Source organism: Symphalangus syndactylus, chromosome 6 (assembly GCF_028878055.3).
Source record: "Symphalangus syndactylus isolate Jambi chromosome 6, NHGRI_mSymSyn1-v2.1_pri, whole genome shotgun sequence".
Classification (NCBI taxonomy): domain Eukaryota; kingdom Metazoa; phylum Chordata; class Mammalia; order Primates; family Hylobatidae; genus Symphalangus; species Symphalangus syndactylus.
Genome location: NC_072428.2, coordinates 95,183,240 through 95,211,042, shown reverse-complemented (window position 1 = coordinate 95,211,042; position 27,803 = coordinate 95,183,240). Strand labels below are relative to the sequence as shown.

At 44.1% G+C, this 27,803-nt stretch overlaps 1 protein-coding gene across 24 annotated transcripts in view; it reads left to right on the top strand.

Annotated features, from left to right (window-relative positions):
• Nucleotides 1-27,803, top strand: part of SRPK2 (SRSF protein kinase 2) — a 299,803-nt gene that overhangs the window by 269,889 nt on the left and 2,111 nt on the right. For 13 of the 24 annotated variants that reach the window (XM_055283547.1, XM_055283554.2, XM_063641595.1 and 10 more), the window contains 7 exons: nucleotides 602-848; nucleotides 1,443-1,925; nucleotides 10,780-10,880; nucleotides 10,984-11,091; nucleotides 17,168-17,237; nucleotides 17,890-17,982; nucleotides 18,356-18,448. In XM_055283547.1, the coding sequence (XP_055139522.1) occupies nucleotides 602-848; nucleotides 1,443-1,925; nucleotides 10,780-10,880; nucleotides 10,984-11,091; nucleotides 17,168-17,237; nucleotides 17,890-17,982; nucleotides 18,356-18,448 (1,195 nt within the window). Of the gene's footprint in view, nucleotides 1-601; nucleotides 849-1,442; nucleotides 1,926-10,779; nucleotides 10,881-10,983; nucleotides 11,092-17,167; nucleotides 17,238-17,889; nucleotides 17,983-18,355; nucleotides 18,449-18,479; nucleotides 18,623-27,803 lie in introns of all 24 variants that reach the window. The other 11 variants (XM_055283557.1, XM_055283545.1, XM_055283550.1 and 8 more) reach the window with 3 other exon arrangements.

Here is a 27,803-nt window from a genome sequence, read left to right as displayed (position 1 = left end):
TGATTGTTTGAAAGGTTGGAGGCTCTCATTGCCAGTGCTTTGCAAGTCAGGTGGCCATGATTGGAGGCAGACAAAAGCTGTGGCTTTTTCTTTTTTCCCTTTGCAGCATAGGCTTATCTCTTACAGTTCATGTTGTCTTGGCTGCTAAGAGCTTCATATGTGAGACGCAAACACACAGTGATATACACTTGCTCGGGCACCTGTTTCATTTTTGGCATTGAGGAGCTGGGATGTTGTTACTGTGTATATAGACAGCAGCAAATAAAACTTGCAAGAGGGGCTTCTCCTTTAAGGCCAAGAGAATTTCGAACTTCAGTTCTCTTAGAGTTTGAATGGTGAGGAGTTACTGGATTTAAGCTATATCCCTCTGAGGGCAGGACCTGGTAGTAGACCTAGCACGTGATATCAGTCAGCACTGCTTTCCCTTTGATTTTATCGTAAGCCTTACCACAAGGTGGATCTGTCCGGGTTTGGGATTTTAGTAGAATATGGCATGAGAAAGCAGAGTTTATTGGTATTTGCCATGCTGCTAGCCGTTATACTATCGTGGTGCTTTAAAAAGAAGAACACTGACCTGTGGTCTTTTCTTAACATGTTATAGATAGGAAAAATATCTAAAAACAAAAAGAAAAAACTGAAAAAGAAACAGAAGAGGCAGGCTGAGTTATTGGAGAAGCGCCTGCAGGAGATAGAAGAACTGGAGCGAGAAGCTGAAAGGAAAATAATAGAAGAAAACATCACGTCAGCTGTACCTTCCAATGACCAGGATGGCGAATACTGCCCAGAGGTGAAACTAAAAACAACAGGATTAGAGGAGGCGGCCGAGGCAGAGACTGCAAAGGACAATGGTCAGTGGGGCCTCGAACCTGGGCTGCATGGGGTCCTCAGAGCTCCATTAGGAGGGTCCTGCCAGGTCAACATGGGGGCTGATTTGTGCTGCTGCTGCAGATGACAAGGATGATTCTCTCCAACTCCCTATTGGGAAATATGGGAAATAGCCTCGTACTTCATTTGTGAACTGTATGCCAGAAATAATGTTAACATTTCAAAATAGTTTTTAAAAATGTAAAATATTTGAGAAATACCATGTTTCTGTCATGCTAATGATGGTGCTTTATTTTGTCATTAACTTTTTACCTAATTGTAATGCACCACAAGTCTGTTTCTGAAGATTATAGAGGGTAGAAATGGAAGTGCAACTTTATTTAGAAAGAGTTATTTTCCCTTAAAGCTAACTTTTTCTTATAAGAGCAGGCCAATTATTAAATGAATGAAAAATGAGATTTAGAAAACCTGAAGGTTTTACCCCAAAAGCCAAAAGGTGTTTACTAGGTGGTACATAAGCACATTCAAAATGTATTTTATTGATGGAGATAAGTACTTAGTGAGGCTATATTAAGGAGAGTAACAAGTTCTAATTCTTGACCCATCAACTTCTTAAGGTGAAGCTGAGGACCAGGAAGAGAAAGAAGACGCTGAGAAAGAAAACATTGAAAAAGATGAAGATGATGTAGATCAGGAACTTGCGAACATAGACCCTACGTGGATAGAATCACCTAAAACCAATGGCCATATTGAGAATGGCCCATTCTCACTGGAGCAGCAACTGGACGATGAAGAGGATGATGAAGAAGACTGCCCAAATCCTGAGGAATATAATCTTGATGAGCCAAATGCAGAAAGTGATTACACATATAGCAGCTCCTATGAACAATTCAATGGTGAATTGCCAAATGGACGACATAAAATTCCCGAATCACAGTTCCCAGAGTTTTCCACCTCGTTGTTCTCTGGATCCTTAGAACCTGTGGCCTGCAGCTCTGTGCTTTCTGAGGGATCACCACTTACTGAGCAAGAGGAGAGCAGTCCATCCCATGACAGAAGCAGGACGGTTTCAGCGTCCAGTACTGGGGATTTGCCAAAAGGTAAGTGTTTCTTCCCATCAACTGTCTGCCATCGCTGACTCCAGGGACGTGCCTTTAACAAATGCTGTGAAGGAATCCGCTGGAAGTGGCCAAGCCCTGTGTGTGTGCACTAATCATTTTTATTACTTTTATACTCATGAAGAAGTAATGTGATTTAAATACATGTTCTATGCCATTAGGCTATCTCTTGCTCTCTGCATACCAAATCTTATATCTGACCAGTTTTCATTTTTAATATATTTAGTCAGCAGCATCATTTGCAAAAACCTTCCAGTTTTAGCAACTTACACCTTTCTGGAATGTGTAGTTTAGTTTATAATTTGTATCTTCTTCCATCTGATGTCATTATATTTAGTTTTTTTTGTTTTGTTTCTATTCAAGAAAAGTATGCTTCCTCTTTGACTCTGTTGGGAAAGAAGTGTCATATTGTCTTTTGATAGTTGTTCCTGATTATAGGACCCTGCTATTGATAACTGGCCCAGGATTGTAGTTTTCAAGGAATTGGCATGGATTTAAATGTGATGACAGATTATAGATTGGCTCTTGTGTTCTTGTCTACCTAAGAAGGCTTGACTTATTCAAACCGTTATTTTGGGAGTGAATGCCAAGTGACTCTAGTAAGTGAAAACTGGGTAAGTTGGTTTTCATTCTGGCTCATGGTGGAAAAGCTCTGAAACCTCCTCTGCTCCCTCTACTGACAAGACTGTTTAACACACAGCGAGTAAAATTGATGAGCCAGCCCTGCAAACAGCCCGACATTCTGCAGCCCCTTCGGTTCCAGCAGGCTGGAATTGCACGCCGAGTGAGCTGGCTTTGTTACGCACTGGCTATGATGAATCCTCCTAAGGATTTGCTTTCTTTACTTGGCTGGACATGGTCAGCTCCTGTTCCCCTTTCCAGGGAGTGTTTGAAGGTGCTTACATAGAACGTAGATTAATTTCTGGGAAAGGGCAGTAGTGAGAGGTACCTTATCCAGATGTATTGTTGCTGTTGCACTTCAATTTTTCTCTTACTTGAAGTTTCTTTTTTTTTTGAGATTGAGTCTTGCTCTGTCACCCAGGCTGGAGTGCAGTGGCGAGATCTCGGCTCACTGCAACCTCTGCCTCCTGGGTTCAAGCGATTCTCCCGCCCCAGCCTTCTGAGTAGCTGGGATTACAGGCGCATGACACCACGCCTGGCTAATTTTTGTATTTTTAGTAGAGACAGAGTTTCACCATGTTGGTCAGGCTGGTCTCAAATTCCTGACCTTGTGATCCACCCGCCTCGGCTTCCCAAAGTGCTGGGATTACAGGCGTGAACCACGGTGCCCGGCTGAAGTTTCATATAGAAAGTAATTTACAAAGTGCCTTTTCAATTATTTCTATTTTATTCATTTATTCATTTATTTATTTTTTGAGACAGTCTCACTCTAGTTGCCCAGGCTGGAGTGCAGTGGTGCAATCTCAGCTCACTGCAACCTCTGCCTCCTGGACTCAAGCAATTCTCCTGCCTCAGTCACCCAAGTAGCTGGGATTACAGGCACCCGTCACCATGCCCAGCTAATTTTTATATTTTTAGTAGAGACAGAGCTTCACCATGTTGGCCAGGCTGGTCTCCAAGGCCTGACCTCAGGTGATCTGCCCTCCCCAGCCTCCCAAAGTGCTGGGACTACAAGCGTGAGCCACCATGACCAGCTCAAAGTACCTTTTTTATTCATACTTATTTTGCAAGTATTAGCTTGGGCTGCAGTGGCTTCAAGTACAGTCAGCCCTCCATATCCATGGGTTTTACATCTGTGGATTTCCCATGCATGTGTTCAACTAACTTCAGATGGGAAATAGTTGGAGGAGAAAAAAACCTGTGTCTTTATTGGACATGTACAGATTTTTCCCCCCTTGTCATTATTCTCTAAACAATACGGTATAACAACTATTTACATACCATTTACATTGTAGCAGGTATTATAAATAACTAGAGATCAACTAAAGTGTATAGGAAGATGTATGTAGGTTATATGCAAACACTACACCGTTTTATATCAGAGACTTGAGCATCTGTGGATTTTGGTATCCTCAGGATGTCGTGGAACCAGTTCCCCTGCAGACACCGAAAGGCACCTGCATATCAGATTAAACCTCAGCTCAAAACTTAATAACTGTGGAACTTTGGTTTCTTATCCTGTCTGAGCCTTGGTTCATTCCTCTATCAAAGGAAAGAAATGGCTACCTTTAGGGTTGTTAGTAGCACTGAATTAAATAAAACAGGTCAATGGCAAAGGTAGATAAATAACATATAATAATAATATATTGAAAAATTTCCCATTGAATGTAAGTTGCCTTGGTCCTCACAATCCATGTAAAGGAAGAGAATTGCTGCTTGTTACCACGTGGTCATCGTTGGAGGCCCAGGCAAGTCATAAGACTTACCCTATTGTTTACATGACAGCTCCATCTCTGTGTCACAGGAAACTTCAAACCTTACATATCCAAAACCGGAATACAACTTTCCCTGCCAATCTACTACACATGCTGTATTTCCTACACTTGTTACCACCATTTCTTGTTGCTCCAGTGAGAAACTTGATCATCAGGATGTCTTCTTTTTTTCTCTCACATCTAGTAAATCATCTCGTTTTGCCAGTCATACCTCCTAAGTAGGGGTCCCCCTTGCCTTGTCCCTAAAGTGGGCACTGTCATTGCTTGCCTCTGCTATTACGGAGGCTCCTTACTGGTGTCTTGGCTTTGTGTTCTCTCCAGCTTTTCTCCCCACCTGCCTTTCAGTGTGCCCTTCGATGGTGCTGCTAGAGTGTCTTTGCAGTATGCTCACCTAATCAGTGTATTCCCCTGCTCACAGTTTCCATAGCTCCCCATCATCTACAGCAGTGGTCTCCACAGTGGAGAGTGTACATCCCTGCATAACCAGCACCATCTAGGAAGGTGCAGGAAGGAATTAGTAGAGCATCTGTGTATTTTTTTTATTTTGAAAGAATAGTACAATAAACAACTGTATATCCTCCACATAGATTTAGCAATTAACATTTTGCTGCATTGCATATACTTTGTTTACACAGACATTGCACACTACACATATTAGGATACTTCACTCCTAAATACTTAAGCATTCATCTTCTGAGAGATGAATTAGAACGTCCTCCATTGTAACAATAATACTATTATAACGTGTAAGAATAGCACTAATTTTATATTACTATTATTTTGAGACAAGGTCTTGCTCTATCGCCCAGGCTGGAGTGCAGTGGCGTGATCTCGGCTCACTGCAACCTGTGCTTTCTGGCTCAAGTGATCCTCCCACCTCAGCCCCCCAAGTAGCTGGGACTACAGTTGTCACTACCATGCCTGGTTAATTTTTATATTTTTGGTAGAGAAAGTAGGGTTTTACCATGTTGCCCATGCCAGTCCTGAACTCATGGGCTTGAGTGATCTGCCTACCTTGGCTTCCCAAAATGCTGGGATTAAAGGCGTGAGCCACCACACCTGGCCTAATATCATCTATTATTTATTCCATATTCAAATTTCCTCAATAATTCTAAAATTTTCTTTTTAAATTCTCCTGATCCAGGATACGATCCAACACAGTAGCCTGCCTCCTGGGTGAGGGCTTCCTGTATCCCCAGCAGGCTTACTTCTCTTTCCCCTCTGCTCCTGCTGGCCATGCTTGTCTTAGTTGTATGGGCAGTGCTCATTGTCACTGTCTGTCTTCTCATTAGAATGAGAGTGCAGTGTGTTTTTATCTTTGCATCCTCAGCATCTGATTCAGTGCTAAGATAAATATTTATTGAATAACGAACAAACGAGTGATACGTTTTTATATTCTTCTTCTCTTTCCTTTCTCCCACTTTTTTCCATTTATAGTCACAATTTTACTGTGTCCAACACACATACCGTCCCCAGTACCTGTTGCATCAGGTAGAAACTGGAGGTCTTGCAGAGCGTTTTAATATTGTCAAATTCTAGGTATGTACCAGGGACAGGATCTCCTTTGTTTGGAAGCACTCAGTTTTCGCCTGCAGCTTGGCCATTTGATAAGCAAGGGCAGCCTCCCCCATGGGAGGTGTGTTTTGTTTTCTGCATGGAAAGGGGTATAGCCTAGAGTCTTGCACTTGACCACATGGTACTTCGTGAATTTGAGGCAAGAGAAACAATAAAGAGTTTGTGTAGATCCTGTCTTTAGGGCAGAATGTACATGTTAGGGCATAGTAGAAGAAAGATTGGGGCCGGTTTGAGGAACTTGAAGAAACCTAAATGCCAGGCTAAAGAATGTACACTTTTTTCGGAGTAATTTGACAGCCATTGAAGGTTGAGAAGAGGATGGTCCCTCTTTAGATGATCAGCTGCCAGAGCCTTAGTGCGTATCTTGGCTCAACACATCTGAAGGACAAAGGCCCTGGAACAGGGTGGTTTTGTTGGTCTTACCTGTGGGCTATTTCTGGAATCCTTTCTGTGTCACTCGATGGGGACCCACACCACTGTCAGTCCTTGGCTAGGCTGCTGTAACACAGCCTTTGTGCTCCTGTCACTTGAGCTGTTGCTCCCCAGTCTGTCTCTGTCTGGCAGTCCAGAGAGAACTGTTTAAAGCTTAACTTCTTCCCCCTTACCCACCCCCTCCTCACCAAAATGATCTCCATTGTGTTTCCCATGTAGAGTAGTGATGCCCTGAGGTGTCCCTCACTGAAGCTGACAAACTCTCCAGTGTGTTCCCTGGCAGGTCTCTGTTGGTGCCTGCTCCAGACCCATTCTCTGTTTCCCTAATTCATTCTACACCATTCACACTGGCTTCTTTCTAAAGTTTCTCAAAGTTGCAAGCCTGTTTCTGCCTTAGGATTTTTGTACTTCCTGTGTCCTTTGCCTTAAACTTCTCTTAGTTTCATGCCTGCCTTTCTTCAGACCTCTCCTGAATGTCACCTTCTCAGAAAAGATCTCCCCTGAACAGCCTTGGCATTATCCATCTCCTTTCTCTGCTTTGTTTTTCTTCATAGCCTGTTTAGCTACCTGACAGGATTGTGGATTCCTCGTTTATTTGCCTTATTGCCCGTATTTTCAACCAGTACATGAGTTTCCTAATTTGGCTTGTGTTTTTTTCTTGCAGTGTTCCCAGTACCAAGACCATGCTTAGCACACAGAAGGTACTCAGTAAATATTTGTGGCACGAATGGTTGAGGTGGCAACATTAAATCTCTTAGTTCCGCTACTTCCTTAGGCCTCATAGTGAACCTCCTCCATATAGAGGGGATATTCTTGCCGTCCTCATAAGGACCCCTTACGATGTAAAGAGTCAGTGTGTGCCTAGCACCATGTGTTATGTGCGTGTGACAGCAGCTCTCTCATCATGCTGAGGCACTGTTGGCTACCATCTAATAGTTTCTAGGATAGCTTCTTGTGGAATGACTGATCACAGTGTCATCCAGAGACTAGTGAATCAGAAGGTGACTTAAGGGACCCAGTTCTTCCCAAAATGAAAGCTTTCCACTCATTCCCCTCTTAGTGGAGGCAGAGTGCAATTGCAAACTTTTCGTTTTGGAAGGAAGACATCTCCAGTTTGTCCTTTGTGTCACCATTATCTGTAAGAAGGAAACTGTGTGACAGGTCACTACAGTGGTGACTCAGTCAGAGGAGGTGCAACAAAAGCATTCCAGTTAGGTTTCAGTGGACTTCTTAGGAATGTAGCAGTCTGGTACCTTAGTTCAGGAACTATCATAGTGAGAAAAGAAAGAAAAGCAAAATCTCTTTTACCTCCTGTCGTGTTTTTATACAATTAAGTTATTGAGATACATTACCTAGCATCATTTGGAACACATTAGAAGCTAAGTAACTGTTTACAAACCCAAACCAGGAGGATAACAGCATGTCATCAAAGAGATTCTGTTCAGTGAACCTTAATGAGGGATATTAAGTACAAGAAACACTCCTGAATTTAGGCCAGGTGCGGTGGCTTATGCCTGTAATCCTGGCACTTTGGGAGGCTGAGGTGGGCAGATCACTTGATGTCAGGAGTTCGAGACCAGCCTGGCCAACATGGTGAAACCCCATCTCTACTAAAAATACAAAAATTAGTCGGGCGTGGTTTCAGGCGCCTGTAATCCTAGGTACTCAGGAGGCTGAGTCAGGAGAATTGCTTGAACCTAGGAGGTGGAGGCTGCAGTGAGCTGAGATCGCAACACTGCACTCCAGCCTAGGCGACAGAGTGAGACTCTGTCTCAAAAAAAAAAAAAAAAAATCCCTGAATTTAAATGTGAAGTGATGGGTCTTTGAAAGTATATTTCTTCTAGCATGATTGATTTAAGCAGCTCCTGAGAAATGTTTCTAAAAACAACACCTCAGAGTGGTGGCAGATTACAGAACATCTCCTTCCACTTGAGTGCCCTCAGATAACAGCCAACTCGGCTACTGTTCTCATGGAGAAAAATCACATCGTCCTGTGGCTCAGGAGGACCACAATATGTCTAACAGGGCTTCGCCCTCTTCTCATTAGACCTATGATTTGAGTTGTTTGTGGGGGCAGAACTTGCTTTTGGGCCTCCCCTTCCCTCTGCTGCTGCTCTCTGGTCCCTCACTGACCAGTTGGGAGCCTCCTGCCCCAGATGATGGTTCAGCTGGTCACAGCAGAGGGAAGCCCCTGCATCTGGCCAGGCGCCCAGATGCTGTCCTGACTCTCCTGTGTTTGTGTTTTTAGTTTCTTCGGTGGGGAAGGGGTGGTCCCTTCCGATTCTTCTTTTCCTGAACACCGAGCCTCATATAGTTTAAGTCATTTGCCTGTCTTACAACTTGTAGATATTGAAACTTAGATTTGAATCCAATTTTTCAAACCTCAAATTCCATTTTCCTTCTTGCTGATTCTCCTTGATTAAATGACATACAGGGCATTCATCTAGTCATGTCTAGTGTTGTTCATCTACCCATTGGGTCAGCATTTTTATATTTATCCTGGACTTCTGTTCTCAGCCCCAGGTGAATCAATATATATACATTTTGCCTTCTTTTTTGGTCTTTGTGCTGCTTTCTTTCTGATTTTTTGCTGAGTTCTGGTGTTTCTTTTCCTGAGCTCATACCTGGCCTTTGGTGAGGCCATGCAATGGATCAGAATCCTTATAAAGAAGGAAACAGGCATATGGAAGGTAGCAAGCAGGGAATATCTGTACCTGGCTGGCTCATTTGATTAACATGCTGGAGGAACAGGTCTTGAGGGTTAAGATACTGGTCAGAATACTCTTGGCATCCTCTGGAGCCCTCCTAGGGAGCTGTGTGGGCACCCTAGGTCCTGAGGCCTTGCCTGTTCACTGCCTTACTGCAAGTTGCAAGGCTGGCCCTCCTTCCTCTTATGGGGCTTGCTGAAGAATCAGAGCCTCCCCTAGCACTCTGGTTTCACAGCTCGTATGTACCCCAATAGAGGTTTAGTTCATTTCAGCAGTGCCCAGCTTCAAGGAAACAAAGGGGCTCTCCTAGGTATGTGTTTATATTAGTCCATTCTCACATTGCTGTAAAAATACCAGAAACTCGGTAGTTTATAAAGAAAACAGGTTTAATTGGCTCATGGTTCCACAGGCTGTACAGGAAGCATGGCTGGGGAGGCCTTAGGAAACTTTCAAGTATGGTAGAAGGGGAAGCAGACATCTTACATGTCTGGAGCAGGAGGAGGAGAGAAGGGGGACGTGCTACACACTTTTAAACAACCAGATCTCATGAGAACTCACTCAATATCACGAGAACAGCAAGGTGGAAATCTGCCCCCATGATCCAGTCACCTCCCACCAGGCCCTTCTTCCAACACTAGGGATTACAATTTGACATGAGATATGGGCGGGGACACAAACCCAAATCATATCAGTGTTTAATGTTCTACATTGAACAGGCTTTTCTGCTTGGTTTTTAAATACCACTTCAAAATTACTTATACAATAAATAAAAGTCCTGGTTTTATTTCATCTTTACCAGAAATCTGATCTTGTAGGTCAGTCTGAGGTTTGGTGATGAAGATGCTGACTTTAAGGACTATTTTTCTGGGCCTCACCAGATTATTTTTCTTTGTCACTTGCCCCTGGGTTAACTCTGCTTGATACAGGCGTGATCTGAACTTGCTTGAGAAGATCTGGCCCCAGAATCTCTGGGAAGCTGGCCCTATACCTGCCTTTGAGATTTCCTGGAGTCATCCTGGAATTTAAAATGACTGCTCATGTATGTGACAAGTTCATGAGTGACCTCAGAGGTTGGCTTTATGGCCCAGGCCATCTCAGGAGACCTCTGTCTGGGACCTTCCTTGTCTAAAAACCAGAATAGTTTAGTCCCTGCCTTTAATCTGTGTTTGTTAATAACAGTCACTGTGTGTGCTCAGCCCAAGCAGTGGGAACTGTAGGGGATGTTGTGGGTGTGAGGTGTGGGTGCCAGGGACCCTGATGTCGTGTGGCATCCAAGGAACTGTGTGTCACTGAGAGTGATTGGCCCCCACAGCAGTGTTCTTTCTACCTTCATGTTTGTTGTAATAGTGCATCAGCAAGCTTGATCTGGGCCATGAAGGGATGGATTGACACCATGAAGAGCCACCACAAAGCTGCAGACGGGGACAGCAAGGCTGGCTTGTTCTAGGGCTGACCTGGACCCGAAGAAACTGGGGATAAAAAGAGAAAGGGCAAGGCAGTGCCCTTGGCGTCCTGTGGGCAGCCCAGTTTGCTCTTTTGTGGAGTATTTTCCAGAGGTGGAGAACAAGCAATTTTAGTTCTGTCAAGTTTAATTTACAGTATTCCAGGCCTAAGTGATCATTCTACTACTCTTTAGGAAAGGAGACTGACCCTGGCAAACACTGTGCTCACACATGCAAACCACCTATCCCAGTCACTAACTGTCCTGCTGTTTGCTCATGCCAGCAAAAACCCGGGCAGCTGACTTGTTGGTGAATCCCCTGGATCCGCGGAATGCAGATAAAATTAGAGTAAAAATTGCTGACCTGGGAAATGCTTGTTGGGTGGTAAGTAGAGTTTTCTTTCTAAAACCTTTGGTCTTGATTCTGCGCAAAGACACTTTTTGAATGTCTGTGTTGCTCCGTGGTAATGCAGCCTGTTCCCTTCCAGCATAAACACTTCACGGAAGACATCCAGACGCGTCAGTACCGCTCCATAGAGGTTTTAATAGGAGCGGGGTACAGCACCCCTGCGGACATCTGGAGCACGGCATGTATGGTAAGGACGGCTCTGCCCTTTGCTGCTGTGGGAATTGGCTCGTTCCTTTCACACTCTGGATGGGGCTGAGTCTCTCTGAGGCATGTGACCTCAGTTTTTCTGACTGTAAGGGTCATCCACCGTGGGCTGGGTGAGGGGACAGTTGCTGCCGTAGGCATCTTAAGAAGTGGAAGGATCCTCCTCAGGCGGGCCCTGGGTGTTTGGTGTGGTTGTGGGCTTGTGAGAGAGAGATAGTCTCTTCTTAAGGCCCTGCACAGCCCACAGCCCCATGAATCAGACTCAGTTGTTGTGACACAATGACTTCACTTGTGGTCCCTGAAAATGTGCAGGATATAGGGAGCTTTTCCCTTCACTCACGCTGTGGAGGAAGATGAGGTGGCATCTCCCAGGGGAAGACTGCCTGAGGCGGGCAGGTGGGAGCCCCTCCAGGTAGCCTCTGCCTGGTCAACCAGACATGCAGGGTTCCTCCCTTTCCAGACTGGAAGGGATTTCCCCAGATGCCAATGCATAATCTCTCTTCCCTTATAAAGCAAGGGCTAGCAGATATTCTGGCTTATTCTAGGATGTCTAGCCCCTTCTGAAACAGTGGCAGCAACGCCCACTCCCCTCTGACAGAGTCTATTCCCAGAGTGGTTGAGATGATGGCTTCCACAGGGTGGCAGAAGCCTCTTCTTCCATCTGTCAGGCCTGTTTTGCTGCTAGTTTTGTGCCGCACAGTTGCATTGTCTCTAAACTCCCCTGGCCCTGCCTGGCACTGTTTGGTCATTGACCCTGAACCTGTGAGTTGGTGAACACAAAGGACCCTGCATTTGCGAGCCAGTTCCTCGTTCTCTTCCTCTGCCCTGTTTCCTGGCCCATTCAGCAGCTTTTTCTCAGTGGGCTTTACTTAGGCGTTCCGTGTTGGGAAAGGTGGGTTGCTTGCTTTTGGGTTTCATGCTTTTCCTGTTCCATACTGTTTTTTATCCACATTCTTCCAATATTTAAAAGAAAAGGTTGTATGGAAGGTTTAGCATTTTTCTTCTCCTGAAAAAAGGAATGCAGAATAAATATATTAATTTTCTGTTATTCAGAAGTTAATTTAACAATTGTCTTGAATTTACTGTTTTACCTCCTCTAATGCTCAAGTAAAAGCATTGTTGAGCAGATAGTGCCAGCTGATAGGAGAAAAAGAGGGTGCTTTGTGTCTTTCAACTTTGACTCAGCATGATCTGAGTCAACACATGGCCAGATAGGTCCTGAAACACCAGGCCTTTCTATTCTCTCGTTGCTCTTATGGATAATACCAGATAATAATGTTTAAATTATTAAAGGTATTAAAGTTCTTCCATATCAAAAACCAAGTCCCTGCCTTAGGTAGGTATAGAAAAGAACGGTTAAAAGAACCGGTGGCCAATGATGGTCACTTTGAATTTAGAGAGTGCTGTGTGGAGAGGCATTTGACCCTCTCTGTGTGACCCCAGCAGGCAGACTGAGACGTGGGAGTTAGTGGAACGGGAGCTGCGGAGACACTGAGTGGGAGTCCGGGAGCGGGGGCCATTTCAGGATGTGGGGAGGTTAAGCCACAATGGCCACCAGCAGCAGGGCTGCCCTGAATTAGGTGCTAAGTACTCTTTGAACTCTGAAATGCTGTGCTTCTAATTTGGGGTATTAAGTTTGGTGATATAACCAGAAAAATAGGACGCAGTCACGGATGTAGTGGGATAATGGAGCTTTCAGCACAATTTTATACCAGGTTATCTGCCCTGCCTTCCATTAGATGAATGTTTGTCCCTCCATACAATTTCCCTGTGCTGTTTACTTCTTGAAATGCTATTGCTGTGAACAGTGGCATAAATATCAGTAACAGGTTCCCACGGAAAAGCCTTTCTGTCTTCTCACCTGTCCCCTTCCCAAGAATTAAGCATAAGCTCCCTCATTGCTGTCAGGACGGCTTATGAGGTTTGCTTTTTCAGTTGGTTGTCATAAGGGAGTTTTTTTTTTGGAAAGGGGCAGGCCCTCATTCACTGCTTGCCCCACCCCCAAAAAGTCCTGGCTTTAGAGGTTTCTTTTGTTCTTCCTGGAGAACCTAGGAGCAATGAGGTAGTGTTTCTTACCTCATCCATTCTGTTGTAGTGTAAAGATAGTACATTTAATATATTAAATTTGACCTCATAATACCAAGCTGTCATAAGGCCACAGATGGTTTTTGGTGGTAAAGCCTATAGTCTTTGAGGGTTTTGTTTGTTTGTTTGTTTGTTTGGAGACAAGGTCTTGCTCTGTTCCCCAAGCTGAAGTGCAGTGGCAGGACTACGGTTCACTGCAGACTCCACTTCCCAAGCTCAAGTGATCCTTCCATCTCAGCCTCTGGTGTAGCTGGGACTATAGGCACATGCCACCACACCTGGCTAATTTTTGTATTTTTTGTAGAGATGGAGTTTTGTCATGTTGTCTAGGCTGGTCTCGATCTCCTGAGCTCAAGTGATCCATCCGCCCTGGTCTCCCATAGTGCTGGGATTACAGGGATGTGACACTGTGCCTGGCTGTCTTTGAGTTTTATAAATAGCATCAAATCTCACAGAGACTCTGTTGGGAATGAGAGCTGACGGGTGGTAGCCATTGGCTCTTATCAGGGAGGATAGCTTTAGGCTCTGCAGCTGGAGAAGCACAACAGAATGAGGGACCACAGCAAGGGTATGTTGGGTTTGGATCTGTTTTACTTTTCTTGAGTTTTACTTTTTTTTGAGCTTTACACCTTCCAGATATAAGTACATATAATCTGAAACTTGTTTGTGGCTGAAGCATTGGTTTCTCTGCATTTATGTATTAGAGTTGCTGATAGGACTTTTTATGAACTCCATGGTGAGTCCTGGTCAGTGCCATAGAAACAAGAAAAGCCATTCCAACAAACTTCACCAGACTTCTTCGGCACTGGTCACATTACAGAACAAATAGATAATCTTATTTGTTCAGAATCAGGATACTTTGGCATAGGAGAATGTTTTAGGAGAGAGGCACTTGGTCTCCCAAGAATCTGGAAACAAGTAGGTCCAGGGAAGAGCCCTTTGAGGGGATTGGGCCAAGTAGAGAAGAATCCAGAGTTCCCAGGTATTAAAAATAATAATAAAGGTTATACTTGGGCCCAGCGGGGTGGTGCACACCTGTAATCCCAGCACTTTGGGAGGCCATGGCAGGCAGATCACTTGAGGCTAGGAGTTTCAGACCAACATGGCAAAACTGGGCCAACATGGCAAAACCCCATCTCTACTGAAAATACAAAAATTAGCTGGGCGTGGTGGCACGTGCCTGTAGTCCCAGCTACTCAGGTGGCTGAGGCAGGAGAATCACTTGAACCCAGGAGGCAGAGGTTGTAGTGAGCGAAGATTGCGCCGCTGCACTCAGCCCGGGCAATAGAAGGTTATACTGGGAGTAACTGAGTTGAAGGCAGAGTTTTTTCATTGTAATGTGCATTTGCCCTGTTGTACATGTTGTATTGTTAAGAGAATCTTGTCACTCTCCAAAGAATCAAAAATGGGTAGCATTACAGCCTTCATCTTCCTTCTTCCTTTAAAAAAAAAAAAAAATTATTTTGCCGGGCTTGGTGGCTCACGCCTGTAATCCCAGCACTTTGGGAGGCTGAGGCAAGCAGATCATGAGGTCAGGCTAACACAGTGAAACCCCGTCTCCACTAAAAATACAAAAAATTAGCCAGGTGTGGTGGCGGGCACCTGTAGTCCCAGGTACCCAGGAGGCTGAGGCAAGGAGAATGGTGTGAGCTTGCAGTGAGCTGAGATTGATTGCGCCACTGCACTCCAGCCTGGGCGACAGAGCAAGACTCTGTCTCAAAAAAAAAAAAAAAAAAAAAAATTATTTCATTAATTGGCTTCTATACATGTTTTCTTGGGAATACGTGGGTGCTAATCAAAATGATCATTTTTTTCAAAGAATACATAGCTGACATATTTTGGCAGTGAGAAATATGTACAAAGCTGGGCGCCGTGTAGTGCGCCTGTAGTCCCAGCTTCTCTGGAGGCTGAGAGAGGATCACTGGAGCCCAAGAGGTTGAGTCCAGCCTGGACAACATAGCGAGGTCCCATCTCTAAAAAATACGAAAGAAAAAGAAATATATGCAACCAGATTGAAGTCGTTTTGAAAATTAATTAAAAGACTTAGCATAGGGCTCAAGGCAGAGGTTGAAAAGCAGCTTGGAACTTGATCCAGGCTTTTCAAGTCCTCGTTGTCCCACTAGAGTTTTCAGATTTTTCTCTTAGCTTATAAGATACTGAATTGATTGTTTCCCAGGCTAGAAGGACTCTCCTGGCCATTGAGTGTGTAATCTAGTTGTTCCACTTGGATTTGGGGCCAATTACGAGGTTTTCCTGCCCTCATCTGGGATTGGCCCAGCTGTCTTTTTTGTTTATTGGGTGGAAAGGAGAGGCCCTACATGAGGGCTTTCCTGGGTTTTCTGCTGGTGCCTTCGTGCATCCACAGTGCTGGGACCACCAGCTCACCATGCTGAGATGTGACATGTCCGTGTCCTGCTCAGACCTATGCCAGGTTCAGGGCAGGGATCCTGAGTTCATAAATTAATGCTTATCGCACAGGCAGCTGGCAGCCATCTTGTCACCATCCTTCTTCCTTCCTTCAGCTGATTCACATGCAGTCTTTTTTTTAAAAAAAGGTGAAAAGATGTGGTCCTGGGCTGATTGTACCCACTCTTGGTTTGTTAAAGACAGTGCTAGGAGAGGTGGCCCCTCACCCAGGCAGGTGAGCCTTCCCTTAAAGGTGCCTTTCCAGCACTGTGTGGTCATTGAAAGAAAAAGAAGGTAGGTTGATGCAGTGAAGTTTCCCCAGTATTGGCTCCTTGGGGCAGGAGTGGGGAGGGCAGTCACAGATCCACAGGCATCAATGATTGGGCCTCTGAGCACCTTTTGGGACAGCAAGATCTGTTCAGAATAGAAGCAGCTATGAGGAAAACCAGAAATGGGATTTAGTTTATTCTTTTTTTCTCTTTTAAAACATACTCTTTGATCAGCAGAGCAGTAGCAGTTGCCATTTTTGTATATTATTACTAGCTTAAACTAATGTTTTTGAGGGTTTTTTTGTGAGCAAGGGAAATGGGAACAAATGGCCTTCCCTACATGTTGGCATGCTGAGGCCAGTGGCCACCCAGGAAGCCAGTGCTCCGTGACATCCACAAAAGGGTCTGCAAGACCATCTGCTTCCTCTGGCCCTGGGGACAAAGAGGGTCTTTCTTGTTTCCAGGTTTTCCTTTGGTTGAATCAGAAATGAATGAAATGGCCGGGCGCGGTGGCTCACGCTTGTAATCCCAGCACTTTGGGAGGCCGAGGCAGGCGGATCACGAGGTCAGGAGATCGAGACCACGGTGAAACCCCGTCTCTACTAAAAATACAAAAAAATTAGCCGGGTGTGGTGGCGGGCGCCTGTAGTCCCAGCTAGTCAGAGAGGCTGAGGCAGGAGAATGGCGTGAACCCAGGAGGCGGAGCTTGCAGTGAGCCGAGATTGCGCCACTGCACTCCAGCCTGGGCGACAGAGCGAGACTCCGTCTCAAAAAAAAAAAAAAAAAAAAAAAAAATGAATGAATGAAATGATGATGAAAATAGTTGATGAGATGCTGAAAATAGTCCTTGGTTACTAAAACATGAAGGTCTTTGTCTAAAGGATGCAGCAGTGTCTGCTATACAGAGGCCAAGGCTATTATAGTGGTTGAGGCAGGTGCTGGAGTCAGACGGGCCTTGTTGAGTCCTGGGTTGAACTCTCGTTCTACTATTTATAGAGTGCATACCGTGCTCTGGCCAGGCCTGCACACAGGTGCGGCTGACTCACTGACATTTTGGTTTTGCTTCCTGCAAAATGAAGAGAATACATAGCTCTTGTATCTTTCCTTAGAAATGTAAAAATACTTCTGAAACTTCTTTGAATGTGGAAGAAAGAAAAAAATTAGTATTGAGCACTTTCGGGAGGCTATTTTGTTTGATTCAGATCTTCATAAAGTGGCGGTCTCTTCTATAAGGAGAAAAAGCTGTTGACTTGGGGGCCAGTCTCTGAAGTGCTTAGCATGTCGTCTGTTGTATCCTAGGCATTTGAGCTGGCAACGGGAGATTATTTGTTTGAACCACATTCTGGGGAAGACTATTCCAGAGATGAAGGTGAGTATTGGTGCCTGCTGAATACCTCGGTCTAGGTCTCCTGCCAGCCCTGAACTTCTTTAGAGTACTATATTTTTGTACCGAAATAGAGCCATGTTTTTGGTTTTCAAACACCAAATTCAGATGCTTTTCCTTTGAGTTTGATGCCCCCTCAGTCTCAGTGAATGGGCAGAGCCTGCCTGGCACAGGCAGCACTCCAGCGAGCCCTCAGGGGCCCTACAGCAGCGGCTCTTCCTGGCCTTGCCCAGGGCAGGAACCCAGCTGGCTGAGAGATGACAGACGATACAGACCTGAAGCTTCTATGTGGTCCTTTCGACCATTGATGTGCTGCCCATTTCTCTGTCCTGTTTGGGAGCTGAGTTGAAAACCCAGGAATTCTGGCTTGAATTCCATCTGTAAACCTGACCATCTCCATGCTTATTTGCTTGCGATGCTGGGGTGGCCTGGGGTGAGCTGGCCTCAGTCACTGTTACTGCTCCAGGTGGTGCCTGAGGCCTGCCATTCCCACAAGCCTCTGCATGGATGTGCTGCAGACATTGTTGATTTGAATCTATTTCTGATTTTTTACTAATTTCAATTTTTCCCTCTTCTTTTATCCCATCCTTCCCTTTGCCCCTCCCATTCCCATATCCTTTTTTTCTCTCCTTCATAGACCACATAGCCCACATCATAGAGCTGCTAGGCAGTATTCCAAGGCACTTTGCTCTATCTGGAAAATATTCTCGGGAATTCTTCAATCGCAGAGGTAGTACCTCTTCTTTTTGAAAAGCGCCACGATGCAGACAGAAACTGAAGAGCAGCTGCTGATTTTAGCATTAATGGTGACAAAGGCATTTCTCCTAAATTCGAAACGCAACCCAGCGGAATTCCTGTGCTGATAGAAAAATGGTCAGGGAAGACCACATTTAGCCCTGTGCTGCGGTCACCCTGTTCACCAGCCCCTCTCCTGTGCCCTCCAGCTCTGGATCCTGAATCCAGCAATGCAAGGAAGGCCTGTACTTTTGGTCATTCACGTTGTGCTCTGTTTCTGTCTGCGCGGGCGGTGGTAGTGTCTGCATGCAGTGTACTGATTAAACTGTCGTGTGTTTCTGTTTTGCTGGCAATGTTTCCCAATGCAGATCACATAGCATTGATCATTGAACTTCTGGGGAAAGTCCCTCGAAAATACGCTATGTTGGGGAAATACTCCAAGGAGTTTTTCACCAGAAAAGGTAACGGTATTTATGCAACACTAATTTTCAGCATAGTCTTCTCCCAAAAGGAGAAATTGTGCATTCGTGATTGGGCAGTGGAGAAAGTTCTGGAGTTTCACAACTGGGGAATTCTTCCGAAGAAGGCTCTCAAGAAATAAACCTGATCCATCTGATACCTGGAATAAGAATTTTGTAAGAGAACAGCCTTCCTAACAGCATTTTTTTTCTCCTCCGCTTCTCTCTTTTCTTACTCCAAGTTACCAATCTGTATATTCATATATTTATAAAAAGGAGTTTAGGTGATTGTTAAAAGCCAGCTAGACTTACCTTTCCATTTCATGGACTTTCTGTAGTAGAACAGAGGTGGCCTAGAGACTGGACTTAGGGAACGTCCAGGGACATTGCTTTTGGTCTGCCTGGGTTATTTCTGTAGTGGATGTAGGCCTATGAAATGCTGCGTACCTCACATTCTTAAAAATCACATCCTACGTTCCCATTGTGTTATGTCACACTGTATTAAGGTGATTATTTTCATGTTGTAGTTCTTACTGATCTTCCAACTGTTTATTTGCCCAGTATAGTCCCCAGTTAGTAATTTATAAAAACGCCCAAGAGCCCCAGGAATATTTTTAAAAGAACTCCTCCTAAGTGCTATATTCTTTTTTTTTTTGAGATGGAGTCTCGCTCTGTTGCCCAGGCTGTGCAGTGGCGCAATTTTAGCTAACTGCAACCTGCGCCTCCCAGGTTCAAGCAATTCTCCTGCTGCAGCCTCCCAAGTAGCTGGGATTACAGGTGAGCCACCATGTCTGGCTAAATTTTTTGTATTTTTAGTAGAGACAAAGTTTCACCATGTTGGCCAGGCTGGTCTCAAACTCCTGACCTCAAGTGATCCACCCGCCTTAGCCTTCCAAAGTGCTGGGATTACAGGCATGAGCCACTGCACCCACTTTTTTGTGATGAGTGTAGTTGGTCCTTCATATTTTTCAGGTTAGATTTTTTTTGGATGTGACAGCCCTTAATAACTTTTAAAGTTGATGTGAATAGGACATGGACTTTTAGAAATTTCTGAAAGTCCCAGATGCTCTGTCTACCTTACTTAGCTAAATTTGGAGAACCACATTGTTTTTGTTTTTTTTTTTTTTTGAGGTGGAGTTTCGCTCTTGTTGTTCAGGCTGGAGTGCAGTGGCGCGATCTCAGTTCACTGCAACCTCCAACCCCCTGGGTTCAAGCGATTCTCCTGCCTCAGCTTCCCAAGTAGCCAGGATTACAGGTGCCCACCACCATGTCTAGCTAAGTTTTTGTATTTTTATTAGAGATAGGGTTTTACCATGTTGGCTAGGCTGTTTTCAAACTCCTGACCTTAGGTGATCCACCCACCTCGGCCTCCCAAAGTGCTGGGATTAGAGAGGTGTGAGCCACCATTCCTGGCCTCAAATTGATTTTTTTATTTTCCTATGAGATAAGGAATTTTTGTGGAGTAGTAATCTTTATTACTCACTTTGGTGAGGTTTGGCTAACCAGTCCTTATATTTTCCTTTAAATTACATTTTCCTGTTAAGTGTACAAGACTTGAGAACTGACTGTGCTAAAGATGGTGGTTTCCTGCTGCACTTACTCTGGGCAAATTGACTACACCTCTCAGATTTTATAGGATCACCTGGTGAAGGCAATTTGTGAGATATACAATTAGATGTAGTTATTTTCCTCATTACCTTTAAGACTTATCACAGGTATTGTCAGGAAAAAACATTTATCAGACAATCAGTAATTATTTTTGGTTCTGAGAATCTGGTCTCTGAGTCTAGTCCATGTTAGCCAGGTACAGAGTTCCCCTCCCCACCTGGAGACTCGCAAGCACAGGCCCAAGTGGAGTCAAGGGCAGGAAAATGGCTTTGCTATTAAACTGTGTTTAGTAACGGAGCTGGGGCTTAAACCTGCTGTGAGAATGGCACATCAGGTAATCTGTGAACTTAGGTTTCCTCATCTGTCAACAGGGGTTCTTTCAGGTTGCCTGTTACAAGAAAGTATAAGAGGATACCTTTATAGCACTGGGCACAACCATAGCTGTTATTATTGCTAAAGCAAAGCTATGAACAGGAAAACACTGGAAGCTTATGAACTTCTATGCAGCAATATTACTGAGAGAACAAACTGAGTTTCCCTGGGAAACTTACAGAAAATGTTATTTGAAAATAATTTGGCTGGGCACAGTGGCTCATGCAGAGGCTGAGGTGGGTGGATTGCTTGAGGTCACAAGTTCGAGACTAGCCCGGCCAACATGGCAAAACCCCTTCTCTACTAAAATGTAAAAATCAGCTGGGCGTGGTGGCGGGTGCCTGCAATCCCAGCTACCCAGGAGGGTGAGGCAGGAGAATTGCTTGAACCTGGGAGGCGGAGGTTGCAATGAGCCGGGATGACGCCACTATACTTCAGCCTGGGCAACAGAAACAAGGAAAAGCTGTGAATTATTGTGGCCTGAGATTCAGTATGGCTTGGGGAATTGTGCTTTTTATTGAAGGCAGGCCCCTCCTCCCACATTTCAGAATGTTTCCAGAGCTGGTGGGGGAGATGGCCTGGTCCCTGGGGGGCTGTGGCTGGTAGGTGACTTGCCGTGAGCCCCCAGCTGTGGGTCAGATGGGAGGTGGGCCTGGTCTGGTCTGTTATGGAAAGAGAGAGCATGATTGACTTGTGATGCTCTAGAGGGGAAGGAGAGACCTGAGAGACATGGGGCACAGCACCTGCTCGGACACCATGGTTTGTGAGCCCCTCATTATCCACTGTGGTCATCTGGCACGGTGAGGACCAACAGCAAAGTCACTAAGAAATTATTCCTTTAATTGGAACCTTTCGTCATCAACAAAGAGCCACTTAGAGTGACCTGCCTCTGCATTTGTCTTTTTTTTTTTTCTTTGAGATGGAGTCTCACTCTGTCACCCAGGCTGGAGTGCACTGGCACAATCTCGGCTCACTGTATCCTCCGCCTCCCGGCTTCAAGTGATTCTCCTGCCTCAGCTTCACCAGCAGCCGGGATTACAGGCACCTGCCACCACGCCCGGCTAGTTTTTGTATTTTTAGTAGAGACAGGTTTTCACCATGTTGGCCAGGCTGGTCTGGAACTCCTGACCTACGGTGATCCGCCTGCCTCGGCCTCCCAATTGCTGGGATTACAGGTGTGAGCCACTGTGCCTGGCTGTGCATTTATTTGTCTTTGTTAATTGTCTGTCTTTTGAGGGGATTGAGGACTCCATACTGTGCACAGGGGGAAGGAAGGAAAGATGGACAGAAAGAGAGGCCTTGAATGATCAAGTGAAGTCACTGAGTTGTTGGAAGGCGGGGCCTGTCAGCGGCCTGCAGGCATGGAGCTGGTGCAGGCATCTGCTCTTGGGCTGTCACTCCTGTGATGGTTCATTTCAGCGAGAGGGCCTGCATGTGGCCATAAATGGCTGGAAGGCAGCTTTCACTTGGGCCTTTCTGTCAGCAACCTTGCTCCCTGAGACAGCTTGTGGATGTGTCTCATCACCACGTATACTTAATACTTGTGTGATCGAGTTCTTTTTGAGCAGCTTATTTGAAGGTAACCTGCAGAGTTAAAAGGCATTTGGCATCCTTCTTAATGAGAGACCAAAAATATTTTGACTTGGTGTTACTGTGGTACCTAGAGTTCTTTTTTCCTTTTTTCGGATGTAAGAGACCATTTGTGACTAGGTGAGAAATCCCCTGAAATGACTGGGAATTGGGACTTCAGTTCTTTCCTGATTATTATTTCTAATGGCAGTAGAGATCAGAAGGGATTTAGGGTTTTTACAGAAGTCACAGGATAACATTATGAGGAATTAGGGCCCGTTATGGAAATAAATTTCACCGTGTCTCTTAGGATGAGGGGAATGGCTTGCTGTGTGAAAGATGTGTTTTGGCATGTTCCCATAAGTAATATAGGGGAAATTCCATAATTTCCATAATTTTGGAAATAATGGAATCTTAAAAGTATCCATTAAAATTTTTTTCCTAAAATGCCTAGAATACTTTGTGCTAGAACTGATAAAGAACAAAATTTAAAACAGCTGTTGATATGCCATATCACTTTTGAAAGCAGTTACTGCTGGAGAGTGCCTTCCCAGGAGGTTTTCCCCCTCTTTCTCCTCCAGGTCAGAGGCAGATTTTCATCCCTGCCACGCGGCCAGAGAAGAGTGGGGTCTGTGTGTTAAAGTTGAACATCAAATGCAGCTCGTCTGTCTCCTCTTCTTGTGTATAATTTAAGAAGTCATGATCATTACTAGTTTGAATCATTCCTTGGCCAGAAAGTTAAAAATTGAGCTGTATTTTTGGTCAGGGAATGTAATTACAGCTCTCACCCTCTTAAGGTTAATTTGCTGGACATGAGCCACCAAAAAGCATTAAGAAACTAGTGTGTTGATAGGTAGGCCAATAGAAATCAGCACGTCTATGAATTTTTTCCCTGTCCTGTCTTCAAGAAGTGGGTGGTCCCCAGAAGCTTTCCAGCCCTCAGATCATGGTGGGAAAAACAGTGCAGCCAGGAGCAGACCTCACTGGGCTGGTCACCAAGAATTTTTCTTACCATTCAGCAGGCATATTTTAGTAAAAACTGCTGCGTGGATAATGGGATTATCAAATGAGACAGTTTACTTAAAAAAAAAAAAAAAACTGGTCTCTAGATGAGAGCATCGAGTGTGTTGGGATAAAAGAGAGTGATTGTGTGCGTGCATGTGTGCACGTGCATGCGCGCGCGCGCGCGTGTGTGTGTGTGTGTGTCAGACTACAGACCTTAAATACAATTGAAAATTTCAAAAGCAAGAAGCTTCTATGCAGCAGCATAAAATCCACATTCTCCTGAGTCAGGGACAACATCAAGAGAATGAGAACTGAGGGCTAAAACCCAGGAGCTGAGTTTTAAAAAGACATACTGTATTCTGTATTTTTAATATTTAGTGTCTGAGCTGAACTTGTCACAGTGTTTTAAAATTATCTCCTAAATACCTAAAAAGCAACAGATTCTTTTGATGCTGTAAAGTGCAAAGCTCTTTCGTGGGCATTTGACAACTACACAGGCTGGGCGTTGTCACTGCCACTCCTCTTGTTTATCCCTCCATCAGATGATGGGGATTTGGTTTTCCCCCACTTTTTGGCTATTATTAATGATGCCACTATGATCATTAATGTACAAGTTTGTGTGGGCAGATGTTTCTGTTTCTCTTGAATACACATGTGAAAGTTTAAGTATAAATTTTTAAATTTTGATGAAGTCCAGTTTATATACATTTTACAATTTGTGCTTTTGATGTCACATGTAATCATTGTCTACTTCAAGGTCATGAAGATTCACTTTTCTAGGAATTGTTTAGTTTTAGCTCTGAGGCGTATGATCTATTTTGAGTTGATTTTTGTATGGGATGTGAGGTAGGGTTTATACACATTTTAAACTCCAATATTTACCTACATGTGGTTGTCTCCTTGTGTAAGAATTCATTCAAATCTCTTCATTGTCTCTTCCTTTGTATTGGTATTTCTTGGTAGGTTAACTTTCTACGTGTACACAATTGATGCTCATCAGTTTTATATTACGGTTTGCTTTGTAATTACCAGTGTTCATGTAAATATAGTCCAGGATTTGCCTTTAGAGTCCTCCCACATGTAGTATGGAACCTCGTGGGTTTCTTTATTTAATTCTGGAATATGACAATTTCATGGATAAAATAATGTATTTTCCTTCACAAACCACTTTAAGATTCAAGAGAAGTATAATAGAACTTCCCTATTTCCTTAGAAGGACTCTGCAAGTCCAGGACTGGCCAATACAGTTGCTGTCACAAAGCCTTTACTCTGCAGGAGGAACCCTTCCTCAGAGCCTGCTTCCTGTTGGTTTTCCTTGGCTCTTTCAAGCTGTTTCTTAGAGCAAATTCAGAAGCCTGAGGGGCTCTTGGGGAACAGCACAGTTGGCCGCCAGGCTTATGTTTGCCTGTGTGTGTGTCAGTTGATACTGAGATTGACAGCTGATAGTCACAGGAAGGGTGAAGTGATATTCCACATTCTTTAAGGAGGACAGGCTAGAAATGGAGCTTTAAGAAATTAAAATTGTCACAGTTGTCTAGTTATTTGCAAAGCTGGTTTCAGTGAAACACATCTTCATATATTTTCTTTTCTCTCTCCTTTTTAATTTTTTACATCTTCATATATTTTCTTTTTTCCTTTTTTTGAGACAGAGTCTTACTCTGTTGCCTAGGCTAGAGTGCAGTGGTGCTATCTCAGCTCATTGCAACCTCCGCCTCCTGGGTTCAAACGATTCTTGTGCCTCAGCCTCCCGAGTAGCTGGGATTACAGGCGTGCACCACCACGCCTGGCTAATTTTTGTATTTATTAGAGATCAGGTTTCACCATGTTGGCCAGGTTGGTCTCGAACTCCTGACCTTAGGTGATCTTCCTGCCTTGGCCTCCTAAAGCGCTGGGATTACAGTCATGAGCCACCACGCCCGGCCGATGACATTTCTTTAACTTGTTAGGGTGCTACTTTTATAGTAAGAGCAAATGGTGAAAATGTGTTTTGAAAATATGCGTTCCCCTCTTATTCTTAATTATCATTCTAAGTGATGGAGGTGGCTACATTTCTTGGGCATCATCTGCAGGGCTGGAGCTGGCTCATGGACTCGAGACCCTGACTCATCCAGTGAGCCCACTCTTGTTGTGTTTCCTAGCAATAGATACAGAGTTGGGGGCTTGGGCTTTGTGTTTAAGTGACCTTATCAACTATTTCCAGGGAAAGGTTACTTCTTATACTGAGCTTAAGGGTTTGTACACATAATCATTATAGCATCTGGATGAGTTGATTTTCCTTTGCATTATAAAGTTTTTCCACAAAAAAAGTCCACACTTTTTTTTTTTTTTTTTTTTTTAGAGGCGGTTCAGTGTTTTGTTATATTGCAGTGCTGCTCTGTGCTCAGGACCGTAGGTGTTTAGGACTGTCCTGCATATACTGTTGTTTATAGACTGCTTCTTTGCACAGTCTTTACCTTGTTAAAAGTAGTTAGATATTTTATGCTGTTCCTTTCAAATATTTTTACCGGTTTATAGTATGCCTAGTTATGGATGAATAGTTTCTCATGGCCTTTCAGTATTATATTGTTTTGCTCACTGTTACTATGCAGCTGTTAAGCATTTATAGTGGTAAAGCTTATCTTTTCATGGAAGATTGTACTTAAAAAGATGCCTTGTTGATGGATCTTAGTTTAACACCTGGCCCCTCAGAACTAGGTTCCTTTACTATTCTCAGCACACAGTGCTTCTCTGTAGTTACCTTTATTTGCAAACCTGGAGAGTATTTATTCTGAGATAGAATAGATAAATGTCATAAAAGTTCGCTCCCCTTCCCAGAGAACTTGGTTTAGTCATGTGTGAGCTTTCTTAGTTTGCTTTAACTTGCTGTGGTGAGATCAATAGTCTAAATCAGTATAGTCATATTACAGAAAATGTGGAAATTGAAATAACCTACTAACAAAAGCTGGTGTTTTGATTCACTTGATTTCCATCTTAATGAGCATTTTAATAATCTTGTGATTATCTGTAGGACATAGTTTGACTGTTCTTTTACTGCCTAATGTTGTACCATGATCTTCTCCCATGTTGTTAAGTAATATTAAATACTATTAAGTGAATCTACTTTGGTTTTCTTTTAACCACCATTTTACTATTATTGGCTCTTCGTAATTTTGCGAGTACATATAATTTTTGTGCCAGCATATATTAGGCATGAATTTGGGGTGGTGCAACCAGGGTTTATCTCCTTGGGCTTGATTCCTAGAGCCGGAATTTCAGGCTTAGAGGGATAAACCTGCAGTCTCTGCTCAGACTTTGTTTTTATGGAGACTGTGTTTCCTTCAACAGGAGATCCCTTCCTGCCTCTAATATTGCAGGTTCATTTCTTCATCGACACAGACCTGATGTCTAGTCTGGATGCAATGCTTCACTCTATCTCCAGTCCTCATATTGGAAACAGAAGCTTATTTTACATCCCAGCCCCTTTAGCAAGCAGCCCTCTTAAAAGATTCTTTATACAGAACCCTGTGCACAGCATGATTGCAACTATGTAGACATACTAGTGTGTAAGAACACTCTTCACAATAGACACAAAAGAAGAGCCGTTGTGAGTAGGATTGTAGGCTACTTCTTACCCTTCTGTTCTTATACTTTTCTGTAATGTTCTTTTCTTTTCATTATGTTTTTAAAGGGGAGGGCTTTTCCAAATTGACTTGAATAAATGGGTGAAACAGAACAAGCCTCCTGAGAACATCTTTGTGAGCAGAGCACTGATTATCTATTGATGCATCTCAGGAAAAAAATTACCTTGTTTAAATTATAGCAGTTGAAAGGGGAGAGAAGTCAGCCCTTGCATGAAGTGTGCCCTCCAGGTGCTTGAATGCCTTTCTCTCCCCACCGAGACCTGGCTGCTCTGAGGTGTGGGCACAGGGGAGTGTTTCCTCTGCAGAAGCTGCTCAGGATGCACTGAGGAGCACCTAAGGAGGTCTATGGGCAGGGGTGGGGTGTCCTGTGAAAACTTCAAACAGGCAGAGAAAACGAGTTATTCACAGTGAAATTATCTGGAGCTTTTGACAGTTTATTGCCTTTTTGAAAAGGGTTATGGGGAGACAGGGTTTCGCTCGCTCTCTCCCAGGATGGAGTGCAGTGGCATGACCTTGACTCACTGCAGCCTTCACCTCCTGGACTCAAGCAATGCTCCTCCCTCAGCCTCCTGAGTAGCTGGGATGTACCACCGTGCCCAGCTACTTTTTTTCTTTTTAAGTAGAGACAGGGTCTGGTCTTTTTAAGTAGAGACCAGGCTGGTCTGAAACTCATGGGCTTAAGGGATCCTCCTGCCTCAACCTCCCAAACGACTAGGATTGCAGGTGTGAGCCGCTGCCCCCAGCCCTTTTTTGCAGTTTTGACTTAAAAATAACCTTTTATTCTCTTATGAAATGACCATTACAGCTCGTGGGCCATTTACTATCTTGTTAGTTGTTCTGTTATGTCGACCAAAGCTGCCTGTTAACGCACACTTTTCATACTGCAGCTAGCACAGTTTGTGAAGTATAACTTCAAGGTTTACAAATTAATGTCCTAGGATCTTAGATCTTACAACAAATGCGTACACATGAATGGTGTTTGATTTGGGTTGGCCTCAAGTTTGCAAATTTTATGAAAGATCCCAGGTTGAAATGAGAGTGCTTGCTTCAGCCTTTGGAAAAGAAAACACTCTGGGCAAGGCCGGGCGCGGTGGCTCACGCTTGTAATCCCAGCACTTTGGGAGGCCGAAGCGGGCGGATCCCGAGGTGAGGAGATCGAGACCACGGTGAAACCCCATCTCTAC